We start from the raw sequence: 24,930 nt of genomic DNA on the forward strand, positions 1-24,930 counted from the left end.
TACACCATGGATCATGTTTTGAAGCACCTCAGTGGTTGATGATATTACAAAGCAGAAGAGTTTATAGTGAAAGAGGCCGATTTGCAAGGATATGATATGATATGATATGATCAGTATGTCATCCAGCACAGGGGTAGGGTGCTGTTCTCTGTGGATCGCTGTGTTTAGCAGTTTCATGTCAATGCAGATTCTTACAGCTGTCAGTGGCTTTGATTGTTGCTTGATGACCAGCGGCGGCACTAGGGCTTTGGGTCAGGACACGCCTTTGTTGACGTCTTCTTTTACTAATTTCATTAGTTCACATTCTACTTGTTAGAGTAAGTGAAAGAGTACTGTGGTCAATATGAAACTTTACTGAAGTTTCACTGCGTCTTTAGGCATCCTACACCTTTGAAAAGGCTTTGGAATTTTGATAGCAAGGTGATGTCGTCTTGGTATATGCTATATGCAAATTCGACTAGGCTGATGGCCTCTGCAGTGTCACAACTAAACAGTGTCCATTTTATGAATGGTGCTGCAAAGAGTTTGGCCCGTATCACTGTGTCTTTGTAGGCCACTTCTGATGTGAATACCCCTGTCACGGGTGGGGGGTTGCATCTCTGTATGTTTTTGTCTTGACAGCAGAGCTTGCCAATGATAGCAGTGAGCAGAGATTCAGGTAATGCTGTTATGACATAACCTTGATGGGGTTTGAGAGGGCAGTTTGTGCTCTCAGACTTGAACAGTTGGGTTGTCTTGTTTTGGTTGGTGAAGCTCCAAATATAACAGATATAAAGGAGACCTCTTCTTCTGCTTCTTCCTCTCTTCTTTGGTCAGTTTGGATGGGTGATGAGGCACGTGTAGCCACAGCCTCAACTCTAGGCCGGCGTGATCCTCTCCTGCCTTGGCATACAGGTATCGATCTGCAGATGCTGCTGAAGTGGTGGAGCTTCCCACATCATTTACAGGGAAGGCCTTTCACAAGGCAATCTTTCAGGTGTGTCCATTCCTCCCTGCAAAAGAAGCATGTTTTTCCAGGTTCGTGTGCAGGTTGACATTGTCCCCCAGATTGTATTTGTGGTTTCCAATCCCTTCACTGATGCCTAGTTGTATTTACTTCTTCAGTTTGGACTGTATCGAAGGTCTCAGCAATGTGTTAGGCACAAGTATTTGCTAATTTATGGGACCCTGCCAGTTCCAAGATGTGCATCATCATGATGCCTGGTTCTCTCAGTATTAATGTGCGTAGCTTGTCTGACCCGCACCCTGGTATAACCTATGAGTGGATTTCCTCATCTTCATGTCTATGGGCCCACGGTAAGTGTGTAGGAGAGCATGGAAACCATCCATGGATTCTATGGAACTTGCCATGATATAAATCTCTCATAATCAACATTGGGTGTTAAGTCCTAATGAGCAGCAGCCTTGGACTTGTCTCGTCCAAGAAGAGTCTCAAACTGTTGATGCTTGGCATCTCTTACAACATACATCAGTTTTGTTGCATTATGATCCTGTTGGCAAGCGGGCGTGAATTACAGCTACAGTCTTTCTAACCATAGGGCACCTATGGTGGCCCGTGATCCATGCATGTCACATTCCCCAGGCGGCATCATATATGTCACCGGAGTTCCCATCCTGAGAAATGAGGTGGCAAGTTGGCGGGACTCACTTGGAGTGCCGGTGCTAGCATGGGCAGCTATCTGTGGGGTGGAAATCGATGTGCTGTGATTCATTGTCTCATCTGATATAATTCATAGGGATTCAAGTATAATCAGTGGTAGTATGAAATGATTTTGTGTCATTTTCTGCATGCTTTGCCTTGTTGTATTGTATTTTCTTCTTTTTATTTTTCATTTTCTTGGGCAATCTTAGAGGGCTCAGCGTGCTGTGAAGTGGTAAAGCAGGTTACATGTCTTTCCACCAAAACATTTTCACCTATAGATTTTTTCATCAAATTGGTTTCACCTAAAACTTTTTCACCTAATGTAGATTAATAACACTATTTGTCAAAAACCTGTATACCAAATATTATTATTATTTTTTTAATTGTCCCACCACTACACCCCCGTTTTCCACCCACAAAAACACCCCAAAAATTCCAAAATATTTTTTTTTTATTGGGGGGCCCCCCCAAACCACTGTTTTCTAAATGTAACCCTTTACCCCACACAAACATACATACATATATCTTTAGATTAAAAACAATTCAGTGAAGGGTTTTTGATGAAAAATAATCTTTCAATTAACATTTTTCAGTGAAAATGTTCTCGATGAAAAATCTTTAGTTGAATAATCTGGATACAGGTAAAGCACTCCACAGCATATCTGTATCAGCACAGACTTGTTGTGACCTCATGATGACGAAGAAATCCGATGGGAGTTCCGTGTAGAACCAAGCCACACGATTGCGCCGTGCCAGAGAATGTAGTCAGTGTTGGCATAGTAGGTCCACTAAGTTGTGTCCTTGCGCCTCCATCTTGCCAAAGAGTGAGGCAGAGTCAATGAGGGCACCACAAAGTGTTTCCTCTCATGACCAGTTGTTGTGCAGGGTGCGCGTGCACCTAATGTAGCGCCGCACTGCGGGAACTAAAGGAACACACAGTCACCTTGGTGTGTGCATGTGAGAATGACCATATCTAGACGTGGTCGTCCTTGGAGCCTTTTTGATGTGTGGTGACCTTTCTCGTCACCACAGTTAACATGTGACTGCCCAAGCGAGATCAGGGCATGCGCAGACCACTTGATCCCGTAACACACACGATGTGCTGGGAGCTCATATCTTCCTTCATATCTAAGATTGTGGAAAATGTGTTTACATAAATTTCATTTACATTTTGGAAAAATGAGCCTCCCTTATCAGTTTCATGTCTCAAGAAGCACTGTATCATGATCGTTGCTTAGACCGGTGGTCTTCAAACTTTTTTGGCCTGGGCCCCCCTGAGCAAAATATGGGCAGGCCGCTTCCCCTAAAAAATTTCAGATAGACAGTAAGTTATAATGACTATGAACTATTGTGCGCCATTTTCGCACCCTGCTCCCAGTATAGACCCTGGGTTCCCCACCCGCTCCCATCACAGTCTCTGGACTCCTCATCCCACACCTAGCCTAGCCCCTGGGCGCTCCCCCCAACCCCAGACCCTGGGTGCTCCCCCCCCCCCAACCCCAGACCCTGGGCTCTCCCCACCACTATCCCATGGCTCCCCCATCATGTTCCCACCTCAGTTCCTGGGCTTCCCCCACCCTGCTCCCAAAACAGTCCCAGGGCCAGTGGTGGCTGGTGGATTTTTGAAGTGGAGGGGCTTAAATATTTACCCCAGATATGCCTTAGCAAACCAGCGTAGTGAGGGAGCCCGAACCAATCGAGAGAGTTTCAGGGAGAGGGGAATGTTCTCCCGCAGTACATTCTTATAAAATAATGGGTTAAAATGCAGCATTTTAGAGCTGATGTAAAAACGTAAAAAAAAAAATGGGTAAAAAGCCAAACAGATTGAAATTGGCACGGGGGGCGGGGGGTAAAGGGGAGGCATGGTATTCTCAGGGCGACCCACATATTAGGGAGCACCAAATATTTCCAAATATTTCTTTGTATGTTTCTTCTTATTTACCCCTTCTATTTTTAGTCACCCAACTTTCGCAGCTCGGGCATCACAGTAACGATAGTCACTCTCAAATACTATGTCTGCACTCATTTGTTCACACAATCTAAATACTCTGCTTATAATAAAGAGACTCACGTTTCTTTATTTGCACTTGAAATGCAACGCAAAAAGAAATGAGCAGGGCCAAAGCCTTCATGTTCTGGGTGTGAACAGCAAATCCTGCATCTTCCAGTCATCTGGGCCCTGAGCAGTCGCCCTCTTCCCCGCTCCAAGAACAGACCTATTTCGGGGCTTACACGATCCTCATGGGATGGAGGGCAAAGCAACCCAGTTTATAGAGAGTGTGCTCTGATGCTCACTCGGTTTATTGCGGCTGTCTGAATCACGCCTGCTAGGGCATCCCAGCCTGATTACAGTGTCGCAGAGCACTTAGAAGGGAGGGTTGTGGATGCGCATTAATGCTATGGAAAACATCTAAACACATAAGCCAAAAAGGGAATCAGGTACATATTAATAACTCCAGGAAAGGCCAGAAACAAACTGTGATCAATGACTTTAAAGTAGCTCATCTCCTAGACACATCTTAAAATCCTGGCAAGCATAATGTTCAACTGGGGCATACATAATTTATGTGTTTAAAAAGTTGTATTCTAAACCGTTTTGGATAACAAGCGTTTAATAGGAAACAAATGACATTTTTTTTTTAAAGTCGAAAATCCAGACTGTGGGCGCTCGACTCCCTGGACATGAAGCTGCGCACACCCAGAGGTCGCACCCCCACAGTTTTTATACTGCTGGTTTAGACAATGCTCAAGAAAAAATGCAGTTTCCAAAACTATTGCTCTGTATTATGAAAACATTTGCATCTGGTGCAACACAGAGCTGCTGCTCCCGTGCTGCAACAGGGGCAAATGTTGCCTTAGTGCAAGCATTTGCAAAGAAGGCCTTGCACACCAACGGCTCAACATACCGGACATTTGTACATTGCCATACATGTGCTTTGCATTATTTGCACAGAAATGTGTAACAGATATGCATGTGACTTGAACATGGGGTGGAGTGCTAATCAATCCATTTCACATGTTCACGCTAAGCACATGCCACTGTAAGCACTCCGTTTCACACTGACTGCAAACCATGTTTTTATTCTGCCCCTGTTGAGAAGGTCAGGTGGCACTATGCCATCCCAGAAGGATTCCCTCTTGATTGTCCTTGCCAAACAATAGCCCTACCCGTGAGCATTTGGCAGTCTAAAGATGGCCACTGCAACACACAAAAGCTTTCATTTCAAAGGTCCAGACTGTTCATCTGATATTCTAATCTATCGATTCCAATATATGCAATCCTGTGTATCAGAATAAACCACTGGTCATGCACAGGAAACAATATAACCCCAATCTGCTGCTCTTGGTCTTAGGTCCCAGTATAACCCATATAGATAACAGGACCTAGATCAGGCATCTGAGCGGGCCAACCCTTCGATCTTTCCATCAACCTGATCGTGCAACTGTTCTGAGAATCGTGCGGGTGCCTACAAACACTGGCAACAAAAAACGTTCTTAACTATGGTTGGATTTTGATTACTCGATTCGAATAAGAATGATTAAGGGATTTGAACCATGGTGTAGAGTTTTATTTATTTATTTATTGCATTTATTATACGCCCAAACCCGTGGGTATCACGGCGTAGGTGACAGTCAAGCTTGAGTCACACACGAATTCAGTAGTTGTACAGTAGGGCACAGATATGCATAGCGAGGAGTACTCTCTGACTATGCAGGATACCCATTGTTATGTGAGCAGATCCCAAGTGCTTCTGATGTTGGCCGTCATATCTATGTTAGATGCTTTAATGCACACGAGTGGCCACGAGTGACTGCTGTACATGTTTACGATCTGGCTCAATGCACAGCAACAGGTGATTTTCCAGAGGCAAACACAGTGCCCGGCCTTACCATCACTGCAGGGTTCTTCACGGTGATGCTTGGGGTGGTGGCGCGCAGTGCTCCGCTGATGCCATGGTAATACTTGAAGCAGATCTTGATTTCAGCTGAAAGACAAGCAAAATATTAAAGTCAAGGTGTGCCAAATGTGCATTGATCTGCCTGTGCGATTACTGAAGGAGCAATGTATTTAGAGGAGAGTCTGATTTCAATCAGGCAATATTTAATATAGACTAAACAGGGAAGGGACTCTGCCTTTAGTAGGATGCTTTCAGCATTTCTCTCTGAAGAGATGTGGGCATGCGACCACGCAGACCAGGGGCTTGAGATGCTGGTGGGTGGAACAGCCCTTGTATCAGCCCTCATAAGAACATCAAGGTCTTCTTTAAAACCCACAAATGTAGACATACATTCTCAGAGGATAGAACCTTGAACAGGTATAAACTCTGACTAGAGTGGGGGGTGGTCCCCCTTTCAGCCTTGTGTTTCTGCATTGTATGTTGCTGCTGGCACTGCTCTCCTATGATAGATCTCCAATGACTACCCAGGGACAGTTTACAGAACTTTTGCCCTATTGCAAAATGGCATTGAAAACATATGTTTATGTACTATGGACATTGTTTATGATGTGCTAACAAAATGCAAACTCACACTTTCACCAGTGCAAAATTCCTGTATTTGGGCCCTTGATGGTGAATTGTGAAAAGTGCCAATGAAATTGCAGGATCCCTCTTCCAATTCTGCAATTCTTCATTTGACATGCCCATCACTCGGCTGCCTAGAATGTACCTCCCATCTAGTCAAAGTTGGCGCCTTCCTTCACAGTAGTTTCATTCACACCACAGATCTACTAAACCTTTGCCAGAGGTAATACCTACCAATTGATTGTCATATTTATTTGAATTAATGTAATATGTCACATTAAACAGGGCACATTACATTCATTTGCATCCCTATAATGCTAAAGGCAACAGGACAAAGTGTTTCTTTTCCATGAAAAATACTTGAAGCAAAAATAGTTTGTTTGTGCATCATTGTTACATGAATGATCCACAACATTTAATAAATTATATTGCATTATTCTGTCAGAAGATGACCAGTCAGCATACATCATGAGTTATACAGGTTGTGTTTAACTTGTTGGTAAGGCATACATGTATGCGATGGTCATAATCATTTGCTTTTGGTATGTAACTTTGAAATGGTCAATGCATCCAGACTCTTGTAAACATGGCCTGTGTTTTATCCAGAGCGCCGCTCTCAAGGAAGGAGAAACAGAGGCCCGCTTTCTGGACAACAGACCCACCATTGGTCAGTAACAAATCTATCAGCAGAGATAAACAGACCCAGCAGTTGGTATTCAGAACAAAGGATCATGTTTTTGAAATATATAGGTAAATTAGCCCACCGCATTCCAAATTTCAAAATGTGCATGGACCTGCATAGTTTAAGAGGAAAACAAGGACAGAGTTTAGAGGCCTCGATATCCATAAAAAGCTGCTTGAAAAGAACATATGTCCACATAAACAATGTACTTTAAACTAAGCAGAGAAAAAGTGCATTATCCATGAAGTGACTGCTTCAATTAAAGCTATTTTGTTTCCAGTACATATTTTTGGTTAATAAACTCCAAAAACATGTAAGGCGGTTTTGGAATACAAAGCGCATTTAAATTACTGAATAATGACAACACGTTATTGGCTCTGATTGTATCTGGGGTTGGGAGCATGGCGAACAATATGACTCACAGATTTACAGGTATTGATAGACTTCTTGACCTGTGAAAACCATAGTTCTTTTAAAAGGAAAATCCTGCATAGAGTTTCCTACCCTTCAAAGTGAAATAAGAAGGTTCGTTTCTCGCACTCCTTTCCAAAGAAATAATGACACTTACATAGCCAATGTCATCTTTCCAAATGACATTGCACAGAAAAGAAAGGATTCTGTCTTAAGTGCACTCTAAATAAAAAGTAAACGTAATGTGCTGATTCCATTTTTTCTTCTATTTTATGACCTCATGATTGTGTGACCCTTTAAATGAATCAAGATATGTTGTTCTCCAAAATAATAGTTTTTTCCTAAAACCCAAGACAGTAGACAATTAAGTCAATCAACCCCACCCATCATTCTTTTATCAAGGTCCTAAGTAAAAGAAAATAATGTGCAACATTTAGAGCATAATCAGCCCTAGAATAAGAACTGTATAGGTGAACCTGATGATTCTCTCAGATGTCAAACCTTGTTGATTGTGTCAGAGAATATTCAATGAATGCTATATTGAAAAGTTAACTTTCTAATATTTTTTCTTCTTGAACTTGCGAGGCCAGTGATAGTTGAATGTTCATGTCAGAGAGGATTGTATATTTCTTAAGAACAGTAATTCATCTTTGCTTTTATACGAATGGATGTTTGTGCGCATTGCGAATGCAAACATTAGTGATACAATAGCAGCCAAGTTTCATTTCTTTTCTTTAAACAAGATGCATGTGAGTATGTGGAATGCTGTGGGTGACAAGCTTCAATTTCGTGATTTTCTACTTAAAATAAAACAGAATATCAGATAAAAAATAGCTTATTTCTTTTCCCTGATTTTGGGATGGGACTGTAATGGTGGCAACAGTACAGGGAGGCGGGGGTGATCAGAGGACATTTCCATGTAAAATGTAGCAAAATTCAATAGATGAAAGGTCAATACAGGATTATGCTTGCACAATCTTTCAAGTGCATTTAGCAGGTCCAACAGAAAATATTTCTGCCCAAGGCTGTTGTAAAGAATGATCCACAGAAAGTAGTATGTGGATCGCCCCAACATTTAGTCAGGAGACCACCAGCACTGTCTCTGAAAAAGCACATCTATAAATTAAACAACACAGGGGTTCAGGTGAATCCTTATTTAGCTGGAAATGAGTTACAGTTCACAAGCCCTCCCATATCATGCTTGGCCCATACATCTTCATCCTCATTTTGTTCTGCTTCTTACGTGTCATTTGACGTAATGCACTTTAGTTCAATCACTTCCCTTCCAGCTGTTTTCCTAGAAGCTACTAGTGTTGTTGGCAGATTCAGTTGCAAGCTCCAGTGCGCCTGCAAGCTCCAGCCATGATGAAGCGGTCGCAGTGCATTGTGGCTTGTGCTGCCGCTCTCACTGTACACTGCGATTGCCACTGTCATCCTACATCCCCGAAGAGTGTCCTACTATCCCATAGGTGGAGGCAGCAGCTGCTGCTGTTACATCCAGGCAGAGTTTACAGAAGATTACAATGCACCTAGCCAATACACCTGAAATGCCCACTGGACTGCTCTAGCAGGACGTCAATTGTGCTGTGGAAGTCCAACGCATACAGAGAAATGTGGCTATCGAAAGGAAGCAAAAAGTTGGGGATGCAATTAAGAGGGAGGCAAATAGAAAAGGGGGCAGAGGATGGACATTTCATATTGGCAGTCTCTCTGGGTCCCTGAAGATAACTGAATGGATGGGTAAGGCTGGTCTGATTAGATCCGCAATGATTGCAACCAGTCTACCCCCAACGCTCCCCTGGATCACACCTGCCTTTTGAATCATTGCTTCATATATGTTTTGCGCTTTCCCTCCCAATAGTACATTACATAGCTACAAAAAACTCAAGGGCCAGAGTCTGCACTATTTATTGAAAACTATATCCACTGCACTTTGAGCATTATTTGAGTTGGTTTTGAATACATATAAAGTAGTTTTTATCTCCTTCCAGGGGACGCAAAGTATCCCTATTGACAACTATAAGGACCAAATAGTTTCTAAACACAACAATAAAGCATTAGCCATGATGGTTCTATGTGAAAAGGTTCCCAGCGAAAATGTAGTCCGCAAAAAGTTGTTTTCAAATATATAGCAATTCAATACAAGCAATGCAAAGTGTGAAAAAATTGGCAGTAATAAGGTCACCAAAACCCTATTTTTAAATACACAAAAGTACAAGGCTGTAACCCTAACAATAACCCCAAACCTGAAATGAAACCCCCACAGTAACAAGGGCCCTAATTCCACTCCTAAACCTTACCTCTAATTTCAAGTCTTATTCTACCCTGAACCCTTACTGTACACTAAACCTTCAGTGCACTATCATTTTATTTGCATGTCACTCAGTACAAAACACCAAGTAATAGAAGATGAACAGTGAACCTAACTCCAACTACATCATCAGCTTGCCACAAATTACATTACTAACCCTAACCCAAACCCTTGCTCTAATCCGAACCTTAGCCTTAACCTTACTACACTTACCTTAATGCTTACGTTACCCTAACTACTAGGTTTTATCCTGACCCCTATCCTACGCCTCCATCACCAGCTCTCTCCAACCACCCAATTCCTTTCTTTAACACTTACTCAAACCATTGCTCTATTAGCCTTAATACTACCAAAACCCCTACCCTAACACTTACCCTGACACTTACAACTAACCCAACCCCAACATCACCAGCCCTGCCACTCCCACCTTGACCCTAACTCCTACCCTAATTCTAACCAAAATCTTTAATCTAACTCCTATCCTTACCCTAACACCTATCCTAACTCTAAACCAGGCCATCAAAAGCCCATTAAACCCTCCTTAACCTGAACATTTACCTTTGCAGCACTGCATTTTTGGCCACTTTTCAGCAACGTTTCAGCTGCATTTCTTTACTACTTTTTGCTTGATGAATTTTTCACTGACTACATTTTTGTTGGCAGCAGTTTCACTAGATACCTAAGGCAGTGGGGTCGAAACGTGCTTCATACTCATTGTGCTGTTACGATTTGTACAACGTGCATCCTTCTTCAGGGCCTTATTTAGTTGCTAGGTTTATGTTTTCATCAGGGCATCACTGTAATCTCAAAATCAATGGAACTTTATACTGCCTCAAGTATTACTTCTATGGTAAATTGTTGATAGTGATTATATTTCATTGTTTTTTTTCCCTTACCTTTAAGAGGTGTAAAAGTTGTGCGACGGCAAGGGGAACGCAAGATGATAGGTGTGTGCATTACGAATATATTTTGCAGCTATCTTCGAGAGGAATGAATTAACAATGCAGAGCTTGCAGGAAGAGAGCAGGAGCTACATTCTGAAAAGGAAGGCCCTGGTGGAGTATGCAAGGAGCCTACCGCCTAAAGATGCAACGCTGATGGCAGAAACATGCAAGCTGATGAAAGGACATAGGCTGGGTTAAGGGGTGACGTTGGGGGACATGATAATAGGGCCAGGATTAGACCCATGTGCCGCTAGTGTGCAATCTACATGACAATTGTCCAAGGTGAAATGAGGACATAATCCCCATGTAGGAGAAGCCCAAAGGTGAGACGGGAGGCATGGAACTGCCTCAACAAAAGAAATGTCTCCCCTCAAAAATGTGCAGAAGATTGAAGTTAAAACATTGCAAGAGGAACAGTGGGAAGGTTCGAGAAGCAAAACCATAGCAAAGTACGAGTATGCAAATCCCATGGAACACTGAAGACGTTCTCTTAAATACAGAATTTGCAGATCTATGCTGCTACTGAAAAAAACTGGTTCCTGATTGTTATAATCCATTTTCATATTAAGGGAGATTTTGCGCATTTCTGTAATGGCATAAGCGCAGAAACAACATCCGCCTGAATGAACTGTCTAGATACTGCAAAAAGACTTGAGGAAGGTCCATATATCTCAATTGGCCAATTGTTCTGTACAAGTGTAAATCTCGACTCTCAATAACCCTGTGTTTACTTTGTTGGTGGGTTTTTTGACGTTTCTCTTTTCACTATATGTACTTCTCGTTCATATTGCCAACGGATGAGACGGAAGAAAATAAAAAAAATAAAAAAATGATAGAACAGAGCTGGAAAAGGGGATGGAAAAGAAATAATGTGAGCAAAATCCAAAGAAAGATCACTGGCAAACACAAGAAAAGGAGTGAAAGGAGCTAGAGGTTGTGTTAACATGCACATAACAACAAGAAGAGGAGGAAAGGGCACTAGAAAGTGAACAGACATATGAGTACAAGACAGTGAGCAGAAAAGAGTGCAAAATATGAATGATTAAATGCAGAAAGAAAGTGGAGGAACAAAAAAAGCTGAACAAATCACAGGAAGACGAAATGATGGATCGATATGCAAAGCGCGGCGCTAGAAAACCAAATGTGGAACAACACCAAAAATAAAACACGGAGAAAAAATGCTGAAGATTTTTTTTTTAAAGTGAGGGAAAAAGTGAAACCAGGGTTTAGAGAGTGGAAAGGCTGACATCCTTGTGGTATAATGAATATAAAAAAGCTACACATAAAAGGATGCTGGCTATCACCACCTTGGCTCCTGGAAATTATCTAAGTACTTGGCCTCGGGACTCATGTCTCTCATTATCTTGAATCCCTTTGATAACTTACAATTTACTTGCACATTTGGGGGTGTTTTATGTTACATATGATACAAAACAATTACAAACAATGCCTCTGGAACATATGTTTTACTTTTCCTACAAATACATTGAACATGTTATCATTTCCTATAATGAAGCGCTCACTGCCTCTTTGATTGTGGCCATTGATAATTCTTTGGAAATCCCTGGTTAGGTGTTCTTACATGATTTTTTTGTCCCCTTCCTATTTCCTTCCACCATTTTATTCTTGGGTGAGGTCTCATGGGGACTCGTGCATGGAATTCATTCTTTACCTTTTTCATCAGTTACTTTATTGAGTACTTTGGGGACATGAGCCAGGCTGTAGAGGGTGATAATTTCATCTAACCTTATGTGTAGTACTAAGAAAGGACAAGAGAGTTCCAATGCAGAACTATAGGGCTGCTATTCTGTGCCTATTGATAGCATAAAGTGGGGCAGCACAGAGCGTGGCAGACACCATGCTTGTGGAATAGACACAATAGAATCCCCAGCATTCCCTATGGATTAGGCTGCAAAAAATATGAAAAAATTGAGTTTTACATGTAGAGCTTAATGTTAGTCTATAAAGTAAAACCACATTGTAAATAAACAGAGTGCAAGTATTTTCCTTCAGTCGGTTATGGCCTCATATAAATGTAAATGGCAACGCAATAATGCCTTCAAAGATGTCCCACTGTACTTCAACGCCCCCTTTCCTTTCCAGGGCCTCAGGATTAATTCTTGCTACATTCTTCTTTGCAGCTTCGTGCTTTTTAAGTGTCACAGTTTTGAAAGAATTAGATAGATTTGTGCCTGTGGTGTGAATCCACATGGATTACTCTGTGCACTACCTCCATGTCAAGCCCTGTTGCATACATGCCAACATGTCCCATTCCAATCAGTAGATGGTAGTCTTGTATGCTGGAACTTGTGGGCTCCCATTCAAGATGAGGACAATTTAAGCTCTTTTTGCTCAACATGTCTCTACGATGAATTATGCATTTGTGCGACTTGTGGACGTTATCTCAGAAAACCGAGTATTATATTAGATCTTCAAACCCAAACATTAAGAAATATTTGTATCAACTTGACCTGGGAAGAACAAAAGTGTGTGATCATGGCAACTAATTCAATCCCACAGTGCTTTTTCTGCTAAAATTGGGAGTTCCTAGAAGTGATTCAACTTAAAGTGTACACTAGTCCCAAAAGGCTTGACTTCACTGGAGTAGTGTTGCTCCATATATACTACTAGTGACCATTCAAATCCACCATAAAAAGAAGCATTTGTTGTTTCCAATGGTGTGTGTTGCCTGTTTGCAATGATGTGTGTTGCCCATATGAGCTTAGTTACAATTCATTTGCTGCTGCTCCTGTACCCTGGCTTTCTCCTGCAGCCAAGCACTCCTTCACACCCTCAACTAAAATAAAAATTTGCTGCAAAAAATACAACTTTGCGCTGCAAGATGTCCTTCCCGCCAATGCAATTCAATGGGGAAAAAACAAACCTCCCTCTTCTGGGTGCAAAATCTTCCCCTTAAGTATTGTACATTAGGGTTGAGCGATATGTATATACTGTACTGGCAGTGCTGCTAGTAGCATTTTGAAATCTATTTTACCTAATGCTTTGGCACTATGTTGTAGCTCACTGTCCAGCATTGATTACATGTAACAGCATTGGCCGTTACACACAAAAAGCATTTCCATTTCTCTTCCAATAATGTTCAAAGCCACCCGCCAGTCGTGTCTCATGTCCTGGTCACTATCACTTCTAAATGACATAAACCTTTGCCTGCAGAGAGAGAGAGAGATTCTAAAATAAATCATACAATAGTCAATGTCTACTACTGCAGCATATATGCTATTTGCAAAACTACTAACACTGGCAGGTATGTAATGTAAAAGCACAAGGAGTTATGAAGTTCTGTGGAATTTGAAAACTATTGATGCACAGTTGCTTCACTTAATGAAAGGACTGGATGATTCTGCACGTTCTGATTGGCTGGAATGGCATCACTCCTGACAATCAAGTGACCACAAGTATTTGGCCATTCTAATAGTCAGTAATCTATGTCACAGGATTGCAGCCAACACGGCACGGCTTGCTATAACACCGCCCACCAGCTGAAACTGATGTCAAATTCCACTCTGGTACAGAATCAGGAGGTCTCTGTCTGCAGATTCCGACAGTAAAGATTTCGCCCACCACTCTTCTACAATATTTTTTTTTTATTGTTTTATATTTGTAAAGCGCCCAAACCCGTGGGCATCAGCGCGCTGTTGCAAACCAGTTACACAGAGATTCAGAAGTCACAGCTACTGTGCCATTCAGAACAAGGTTCAGGAAAAAGCACATTGAGGCCACACAAGTGGGGAAAGAGCGCTATATAAATAACCAAATACAATACAATACAAGGTAAGCGGCAGAGCTGGTGCAACCTTGTAAGTATTCAGGAGCGGATCCTTACTTTTCACAGTATGCTATCCATCCGCGAAATGTTTAATTTGCTCTCTACTTTAAATCAAGGAAATGAGCAAGGCACTGTAGGTGGAGATTGGAGCTTTCAGGAAGGGAGCAGGGAGATAAGGACACACAAGGCAATCTGCCACCGATTTAAGGAGAGCGGAAATTAATGTGGCTGTCCTAGACGCAACCACTTTATCTCTTACCCTTTCCCGCTATACAAAGCAGAACATGTTTGCGTCTTCATATGTGTTTTGTGGCAAAATGTCCCTCTTAGCAGATTTTGGTTAGTCTTTTAATAATTCTAGGAATTATATATCATAAGGGCGTTCCAGAAGCAATACAAATGAATGGCCTGTCGGTCGGTCATGCATATAGTGATTAAGGATAAAAACAGAACTGCAATAAGAAAGCAAATGTATTAACAAAATGAACAATTTCTAAGCAATACAAGGTGTGCAAACTCCTACTTATCTTTCTCCTGCATTTTCCCTTATACAGGAATTCCCATTTATCCATCCATCCATTATCTCTCCATCCATCCATCTCACATGTACTAGCTATCTATTTATTATCTATACATCCACCTCAAGCATATTGTGAAAGTTGCTACATCTTGCTTTGCAAAGGGGTGATCGGTCAAGAAAATTGAAGGGTAATTCAAGAATAATACAGCTCTGAGATTCCCTCCGACTGGATCGATACTCCCAAGCTATCACAAACACTACCCTTCTTCCTTTAACCTGCCCCTTGAACCTCCCTGTTTGTACTATCTGTACCCGCGACCTTTTCCTTTTATCTGCAGACTGAGGTCTGGATAGCCCACACTTGGGCACAATGCAGCAACTTCAGGAATATGTGCTTTGAGGCCACTGCAGTGAATATTTGGCTCAGTGTAGAACCTTTCTAAGATAAGTTACACATCAGAAGATTTCATTTTGAACGTAAATTGTGAACCTTTCCTTAACCCGTCAGTTCCTCAGTTTAAGCCTGCAAGCTTGTTCCATATACAGTGGCACCAAAGGGTCTCTGCGAAAATGGCCTGGTGCTGTGCAATGCACAGGGGTTGTACCATCCCTAGCAATAGTCTAAAAGGCAGGTCTGTGGGGTAAGTACAGCAGTGCCATATTTTCCTGCCAACCTTTGGGGCGTCAATTCACAAAAATGCCAGAGGCAGTAGCAATGACATCACATGCCTGATGACATCACAGGAAGTGATGGCACATGATCCTTGACCTTAATGAAATCACAGGTCGTTCTCTTGCAGATGTAAACAAGTAAATTGGATTCACATGGCTAAAATAAAAAAATACATACTATAGCAGACAAAAAAATACTATTTTAGTTAACCATCATATTTTAATCAGAGTGCTGGCTTCATATGTTAGGGGGGGGGCTCATAATGAGGTACACCCCAAAGAACCAACAAAGGACAGTGGCCAGTACAGTCGTACATGGCCAATTACTGTTATCCAGTGGCGATTGCAGCCTTACAAGCCCGGTGTAGTCATTACATGCTATGTAACACACATTTGCAAGGCACGTGCTGCCTCCTATTGGCAGATACTACCATCTTTGCTTTACTAGCCTTAAATGCCAAGCCTAATCATAATATGTAAGGCGGGGACTGCCACATCAAGGTGCATCATTATATGCCGAGTGCAGCCTCCATTTCTTCAAAAATGCGTTTTGATGGCAGTAAATTATTCATAGCCACCTTGTGCTAATTACAGCCTAATATGGCGAGGTTATGCCAATACATTCCTGAGCAGCTTCAAATGCCTCAGTTATGCCATCAAGGCCAGTTAATGCCTCACATGCCTGATGGAGTTGCCATAAGTATTGTACATCCTCACATGGCCAGGGCCCACCATCACATGCAAAACGAAGCGTCAATGCCTCAAGTGGATGTTTGAGGCATCATATGCAAGGTGCATGCTCACGCGTGCAGGTATGGGTGGCTGAAATCACTGCCAGTGGAGTGAAATTGGTGAACCTCACCCCCAATTTTGCTTTGCCTGTGAAGCATATTCTTTTTACAATTCACCACTTTTTTGGCAAATTCCGTTTTCCAGTCTGAATTTTCATTTTTGACCCGAAAGCAGTGTGGCCATGGCCAACCACGCCCTGGGCCCCCACCAAACAACCCACAGTGGGGACCTCCTTCCATGCTGAAGGCTGCCTGAATGCACCCATAGTGGGCACTGGCCATTGTCCGTAGCCACAACAGGCGGTCACTTTGTCTAGGGCATGGCCTTTGGCACTACTAAGGGGACCAGCAAAATCCAGCCAAACTGGCCATTGGCCAAGTCCCGACTCAACAATCCAATCACCCCTTCAGCCCTTCTTACTCGTCTCACAGCACCTCCCATAAGCGAGGAATGCATCTTTTGTTGGTAGATTTCCTTCATGAGGCTTAGCTAGGCCTGCATTCCTTTTCAAAGGGCCATAGAAGAGAGCAAAAAAGGAGAAGACATAATAGAGCGGGAACTAGGTGGAAGACAAGGGCTCAGGGGGGTTGGCAGTAAAAGAAACAGGGCCTGGACTGGCAGAGAGTTAGAAGTTAGGGAACACAATGAGCAAAGGAGGAGCAAAGATGCCTCAGGCATGTAGCTCTCTCACTCTTCCCCACCGTGCCTGCAGAAAGAGCCTTCCTATTCCTAGCTCTCTCCCGAATGGATACATTTGCCTGGAGAGCCCAGAACTAATTTCAGTTAGCCAGAGGGTAAAGAGAGGCCAGTGAGAGGTGTACACCCTTCATTTCACTAGGCTTCTGGGGCTTCTGGGAGGAAAAAAGGCATCAGTATTCCAGCAAGATCATCGTCAACAAGGCCATCATCACTAGGGGATTACAGGGCATGCTTTGATACTCTCCGGGGCCTGGTTTGCCAGGCTTATGTTGAAGAGCACATATCCTAACCCTAAGCTACCTGGGTGGCTGCACCATAGAGGCTGCACTGGACATAGGGCTGTGACCGTAAGGGCTGTGGTCGCGTTTGGGAGCATTAGGGACGCGTGGAGGACGCAGGGCGCAGACCTCTGCCCGTTTCCGACCAGGATTAGGCTCTCATTCTCAGTGGTGGAGCCAGCCACTCCAAAATTGAGGGTGTTAAAGGCAGAAAGCAGCCCTCTCACCCCCAGGGCAAAGAGTGGGAAATGCTTGTTGCATCAAGAGTCTTTCAAATCTTTCACTTTTGAGAGCAGAGTGTTTACATTTAGGAATCATGAACAAGCAGCAATAAGAAAGCATAGAGTAGCAGAGGACAGAAGACTGCGCTGCGCATATCAGTAGACCCCAATGACAAAGTCAAAGATTTAACTGACCTGCTTAGCTATTAGTGGCTGACACCTCACAATGATTATCATCTCTCCGTGAAGCAAAACGTCCTCTTAATTGGGTTGAAAGATAGATCTAATGTGCAATAGGAAGGCAACATGGAAATTCAGTTTTCTGCCCTCAGAGGAAGGAGGGTTGACAGCCCAATGGGTTAATGCACCTACTGCAGCCTCCTATGTGTAGCCAGTAGGTTACACATTCAGTTGCTGGTGAGATGCTGATACAGGTTTGCTTGCTATGCAGGGGCCGGGGGTCACCTCACAGCGCCTCGAGAAGGTGTTCTGTCCGCCCACGCATTCGATAATTAAGAAGAAGAAGCTGCTGTACTGAACATCCACGGCGAGCACAATGTCCCCTGCTTTCTCAGCTTTGGTTTGCTGTTCTAAGCTAATTGCATGACATGTCCCCAGATGGGGCGAGTCCCATGTGGGCTGGAACTACGCATGTTCGTTTACTGTAAGTGGATACCCGATATCCACAGAGAAGCAGATCTTTACTGGAAGGCCGCGGCAGCCCAGGAATGCACCTCCCTCTGAGCGGCGGCCGCTTTACTTCAGCTACGCGTTACACGCCTCCATTCTTTCGTCCCCAACCATGACAGCTCTTGTTTCTCCTCAGCCAGACTTTTCACACTGTCGCCCTTTCACGTTCTTGCTTTGCTGTCTGTGTTGTCGCGCGCACTTCCCCAGCGCTAGAGCTCTTCCAGTGTGACGGAATAGCTCCACTTGTCATTTGCTAGCATTTTCCACGGGCAACAACTATAACAAAGGGTGTCCGTTTGATAATTCAGGCAATCACCACACAAGTACATCTGTTCATGCACAGCGAGGAACGGCTGCCAGCATGCAGCCACGTATGAATGCTCTACAATGTATATATAATCATAGTTTACAGGAAAGATATGAACCTCAGCTGGAGGCCCATATGTACATAGCTATAACAGCAAATAAATGGCAAAATATATGATTCCGAGACAGCCCCATCCACATGATGAACTACCAGCAGATGGAATTATGTTACCAGGGTTTCCAGTTACCAGGTACTTGCTAGAAAGCGAGGATCGAGAATAAATCAAAAAACTTCCTTTGTACGTTTTCTCAGATCGCCTTCAGATAAAATCCATGAGAAGGGGACATTTTTGATTTTTTTCCCCTCAAACTGAGTCCAAAACCCCGAACATTTCTGGTTAGTCAAAAGTCGTGTAGTGGAGGGTGGGAAAGCGTCCATCATAAAAGCAAGAGGTCTGTCTGGTTCAGGGGAAATCCCCACACCCAAGAAACAGAAAAGTCAAAAAATGTGACAAAACCACTGTTTATTAAGAGATCTCACACACGGGGACAGGCATGCACCAGTGCGGATTTCTAATGCTCTTTCAGCCGGTTACAGGCTGACCAATTGTAATTGTTTATTTGTAAAGCGCTTATACACAAGTGAAGTGCTTCAAAGGGCTTCAAGATGGGAAGGGAGCAAAGAAAAACAGTATTAATTTTTAGTCCTTGAGGTTCGGAATGATCTAACAAAATTAACTAGTATACTCGGCCAGAGGCATTTCTACTAGTGCAAGTGCATGACAGGAGGGAAGTAGAGAAGGGGGAGGAGAAGGAAAGAGCAAACCATCAATGAAATGCCATGATAGGCCTAACGACTTGCCAGACAGTACAACTGCATGACGTGAAGTGTGGCGAGAAGGAGAGGGTGTGTGGGGAGGACACACAGAACAATAAACTACCATTTTAGCTGGTGACATTCACATAGAATGATGATAGGTCATCAATAATGCGCCTATGCACAAGTGTTTCAGGCGCAACCAGGCTTGGGAGGGAAGACCAAGGAAGGACATGAAAAAACGATCTTGCTTCACCTAGTGCATCCAAGGTCATGCAAGTGCGCAGACAGGAAGTGCGTGGGAGGGGGAACAAGTGCGCCCAGTCATCAGAGCCTGGGGTAAGTGCAGAAGAGGTTGCCTCTCACATGGAACGTATTATGACTGCAAAAGTGCGAGGCAAAGTGCAGAGGCCCAGAGGCAACTGTAGGACTGGCAGTGGAACCTGGGACCTGTGTGGCTCTGTAGATGCACCAGGCGATCAGTCAGCGAGAGTGAGCAGAGTTTGGGAGGAGAGCAGGAGAGAGGAGAAAGGGGGTTAGGAGGAGAGAGGGAGAGAGAAACAAGAAGAGAGGAGGAAGGTCTTAAGGAGTTCCCGGAACTTTAGGAGATCCGGCTCAAGGCGGCGAGAGGCAGGGAGGCTGTTTCAGAGTGAGGCACTTGCAGAGGAAAAAGTTCTACTCCCAAATATCTGTTTCGAGAAACAGCTCACTTCAGAGAGTTGGAAGAGGTCAACACATTTTAAAGGGTGATGATGTCAGAAATGACAAGTTATTCTACAAAAACCTAAGGTACGCTGGGGTTGGTTAGTGGGGCAAACTACATTAACATCTATTTGGGGTTATTGTTTTGATTGGCCAAACATTATCTGGTAGCTACATCTGTAACCACCTTAAGAATGTTGCAAGTGAAATTATGTCATGCTAGTGTGTTGTGAGTGGCTTCTGCAACAAAGTGTGAGTGAGCGGTAAAGGTGGGTATACATTGGCCAGTGGGGGCTTTATCAGCCTTGGTGCCTTGGAAGGTTACCAGCACATGAGCAGAATAGGGCGTGGTGAGAAGGGCCTCAGGGTACCGCCTGTCCCAATAAGGTTACCACTCTCTGACTCCCCTGGCCACAAGCAAGTACATTCTAGCTTTCAACTTCATACTTTATTGTATCTTTTGTCCCAATGAAATGGATGGGAACAAAAGTCTCTGAATAGGCATTCTCTGGCGCTGCAAGTCATTTGTGTAGAGAGCGCATTTCGGATTATCCTGCTCAGCAATTTGTGAGGATTGTACCTGGTTTTACTATGGATTTTATTACCTCCCTTGGCCTCTGGAGACTTGTCCAGGCTGTTTCCTCCTCTGTGTTAGGTATAAACTGATGAGAACCTGACATGATGAGCTTGGCAACTGTGCATTTGCTGCCTGGGCTGTCCGGGCTTGGCTCTTTTCACTGGCTTTGCAAGACTGAATCTTTCTCCCCACAGAGTTGAGGCTTCTTGATGGCTCCCATTCACTTAACATGGCTGCATCTTCCATTTTGGTTCAAATGACCACTCCGTTTAGTTGTGTTCTGCATCAAGCGAACAGTTATATGTATTCTTTTGCAATTTGCATTTCAGCATAAGAGAGATAGGGTCTATGTGATCTCTATCTTAGTGATTGTAAGTGTATTCTTCGTGTCTAAGAGCATTTTACCTAGTGTATGTGTAGCTTCGTGCAGGGATGCATGTGTGCTACATGTCTAACACATCTATGTGTGTGTGTGTGTGTGTATGTGTTTTCAGCCATGAGGTCACTCGCCTCTTCCTGATTACAACTAATTTAGTTGCCAAATCGCCTGCAGGTTAATTGCTTTGGTGATGTAATCCGGTTATGGTCTGTAGGGCTGCTTCAGTGAGTGGCGTCTGTCACCTTGGCGGTATAATGCTGGAGAGGGGGTAGACGCCAGTAGCAATATGCACCGTTCATGTCTGTCATGCCGAAACGGGATGGGGTGCTCGAACACTCCACCTCTCTACAGTCACTTGGAAGCCATACCGCCCACGATTAATGAGATCAGGCAGGCTCAATGTTACTGTTCCGTGGCCCAAATGTTTAGTGATGCTTAAAATATAAAGCTTGTGTAACTGGTGCTCAAAAACATGTTTTGAAATAACTGTCCTTTTGAGCTTCCATCCTGATTTCAAGATATTTACTGTCATACCATGTTAGCCAAGCCCTAAAAACGCTCTCCAGGCAGTCGGGCAGCATGCCATCTGCCATCTTGCCCCTCACTTCTTGAATCATATAGGCTACCACTGTGTTGCGAATTGTCCCCAGCACTGTTCAACTCACCAATCAATCATGATCCATACATTCCAAACTTTGCACATATAAAGCAGACAGGCCATTGTCCTTGAGGCCTCGTACGCCTTGCCTCAGATATGATGAACAGGAACAATCAGCTCTATGTGATTATGCGGCGGATAATGCTGCACGGACATGCTGCAGCAGCACTCCTGGATTTCTTTTCTTTTACAAAGGGGGCTACCTCTCCCCCCTTTAGCTCTCTCCCTTCCTCAAGACAACTAACACTCACATACAACAACAATCCCAGGCACTGGACCTTACCCCTACGGACAGAAGAAGCCAGTGCGCACAACCATAACCTTAAATACCAGCCAACGTACACAGAAACACACACCCAGCATAACAGTAATTCACTTACAACAAACATCCCAGGCATTGGGCCTCACCCTTACATATACAACAAGCCAGTGCATGCAATCAACCCATCTTCAACCCAACACACACAGACCGCAGTTTCTCCTGCTTCTGGACCCCTCCTATCCGTCTACCCTCACTAACCAACCATGTCCTCTTTCTTGCAGAACTACATGAGCGCCTGGAGACTGCCCCTGAGTGGTAGCGGTGCACGGTATAAGTCAACCTAACATAACATCTAAAACCATGCTCCATGCATGTGGGAGTTAAATGGGAATGTCACTGGCGATGTTACCAGAGGCATTCAGCTACTTGGATAGTGACCTTATATGTAATAAGGACCTGGACCTCTGACTAGCCATTAAGACATGGCTGGCATTTCGTCAGTAGCATTGCTTACAAATGATGTCCTTCTCCATCTGCCTTCAGCCTAGAAGTTGATGTTCTAGGCCCAAGGGGGCACCTTGGTGCCATACGCCAAATGTCATAAGGACCCTATTACATCACATAACATGTTCCCATTGTTTAATCTGGCCATTCAAAATGATGTAGAAATAGTATGGAGCTTGTGGCAGCCAGGGCTGATAGGAGCTCTGCAGTATGCAGTTCATACATGTACGAATCAAAGAAGAAGGTAACATTGTTTGGGGTGGGAACAGTATACCTGCACTGTAAAGCTTACATGTGCGGTGACGAATCGAATCCCTTGATATCGTCACTTCTCCCCGAGAGGGGGGACCCTTCCTATGGGGCCAGGGATGTGAGACTGCTACCTGATAGTCCCCCTGGGGTGGTACTCAGCAGGAGGATGCCATGGGAGGGGACACTCTCTGCGGGAGAAGGGAAGACTGTTGAGGGAGAATGCGGTATGTTGACCACAATACCGCCAAGCATTGCTCACCCAGCAATATATATAGGGCCCAAGCACCTCCACCCTCTGTGTCACAAACGTTCTTCTACCAGTTACCTCATGCATTGCAATCCTGTTTACCAGATAACCAATACTGTGACGAGGAAGAGTTGGGAAGGAATGAGTATGACTAACTTCGAAAATACTGAGACTATAAAGAGCAGGGCAATGAAGAGTCCTACGCCGAACCAAGACCAACATACTAGCTACATCAAAATTGAAAGTCAGCCTACAACAAAAACTGATGAAGGACTCTTTTTAGAGCCACTGCTGTCCCAGAAGAGCATTGAGCTAGGAACCAATGCCATGCGGAGAGGACGTGCTGCAGAACCGGACACCTGGAGAAACACGCTGGTGTCCGAAAAAGACAGAGAAGAGCCAAGACTTACCCGAAGGTTGGGGAACCCAACGTCCGGTGGCAAGGAAACAGCCATCCAAGTGGTCCAGGTGGGACCCGACGTTCGGGAAGATACCAACGTGGCAGAGCCGCCAAAAGTCACAGGCAGAAAGCGAGAGTTTAGGAAAGCCAGAGAAGCTTACCAGCGTTGCTGAGGACTGGAACCCTTGTCAAAGTTTGAAGGTACTCAAAGACGGACCAGGAAAGCATCGAGAGACCCTGGAGGCTATGGTTGGGAAGAAGTTTGGAACCATCTTCATCAGCCCAGTGGGACCAAACAGAGTTCCTATAATGAGACAGTGGGTGAGAGCACACCCCATAGAGAACGCAAGAGAGGCCTGGCATGTCAGTGAACCGCGCCTGGTTGAGAGACACTAATAATCTGAGAAGGAGGTTTGGAACTGGAATATTGAGAAACTTGGAAGATTGGTCATACGAGATAACGCCTGGCAGGATAGTAAACTGGGCTTAAGTCAGAGACATTGCAGACTTGAGAAGGGGTTCTGGGACACACATTACGAGAAGAGACGATCAGGGTGGGCGGAGAGAGAAACCTTTTGGTAAGAGATTGAAGATCAAATGAAGAGAGAGATATTCTTTAAACCAAATCAAGAGAAGACCAGTGGGAGAGAAAGAGATCCTTTGGTAAAAGTTAAGAAAATACTAGAGGAAGAATTATATATCCTCTGGCTAAAATCCAAACATTATTGAAAGGCAGCCTAAAGAAGGCTTTGGGAAGGCAGCCATTTTCCCCATCTTGTTTTTGGAACTATAAGCAAATAACCGAAAATGTTCTGGGGAAGGGAGACCTCCTCCCCATCTGTGTGAAATACAGAAGAGTTGAGTTTATAATTTTCTTTGGAAGTGTAAGGGAAGGAAAAAGGTTTGGGGATACAGGACAGTGGACTATTTCTGACAGACAGTCTGACACCATCCTTGGTTAGTTTTGGTTGGGGCAGGGAAACCCCTTTTAGTTATAGGGACAGGTAGGGTTTGTCCTTATTTTGTGTTAAATAAAGCTTTGTACCAACAAACATGCCACCTTTGTGTCCCGTGTCTACCTTTGCACCCTTACAGTTCTGTAAAGTTTGAAGAATTAGGTGGAAGAAGCACAGAGCCTAGAACCAGCATTTTAAGATTGGGTATAAGAGAATAGATTTGTTAGAATCAGATTATGTCATCAGCAAACGAGTTGGCCCAGAAAAGGGGATTTGCAATGTATGGACCCTACTCATGTTGAAGAAGGCTGTCACTTAAAAGAAAATATGCAATTATTGTCTGCAAATAATGGTGGCTATGAATAATATGAAGAGTGAGAAGATAGCATAATTGAGCAAGAATCTTCTGTTACAAGCACTGACCACTTGTGTTTTGCGGTTGTCCTGATAGAAGCTGTACAGTAGCTTAATAAACAAAACCAGTAAACATTTCAGCAGGGATTACTTTGATCGCTAGTTTTACAAAATCGAAATACTGTCTTCCTATTTCCGCAAATAAAGGTAGTTTGACATGGAGACATGGTGCCTTACTTTGTAAGGATTTTGTCAACACTTCATGGAATTCAGAAGAAAAAATGCCTGCCTGAATGCTCCATGTCCCCAATGTACATACCTTTGAGCACATTTCAACATTTTTT

At 43.7% G+C, this 24,930-nt stretch overlaps 1 protein-coding gene across 9 annotated transcripts in view; it reads right to left on the reverse strand.

The window, feature by feature from the left end:
- The window catches only part of HECW2 (HECT, C2 and WW domain containing E3 ubiquitin protein ligase 2), a 1,520,428-nt gene that overhangs the window by 455,444 nt on the left and 1,040,054 nt on the right, over positions 1–24,930 (reverse strand). For all 9 annotated transcript variants that reach the window (XM_069615717.1, XM_069615714.1, XM_069615715.1 and 6 more), the window contains one exon: positions 5,534–5,628. In XM_069615717.1, the coding sequence (XP_069471818.1) occupies positions 5,534–5,628 (95 nt within the window). The remainder of the gene's footprint in view (positions 1–5,533; positions 5,629–24,930) is intronic.

Source organism: Ambystoma mexicanum, chromosome 9 (genome assembly GCF_040938575.1).
Source record: "Ambystoma mexicanum isolate Mex_15411 chromosome 9, UKY_AmexF1_1, whole genome shotgun sequence".
In the NCBI taxonomy this organism is placed as follows: Eukaryota; Metazoa; Chordata; class Amphibia; order Caudata; family Ambystomatidae; genus Ambystoma; species Ambystoma mexicanum.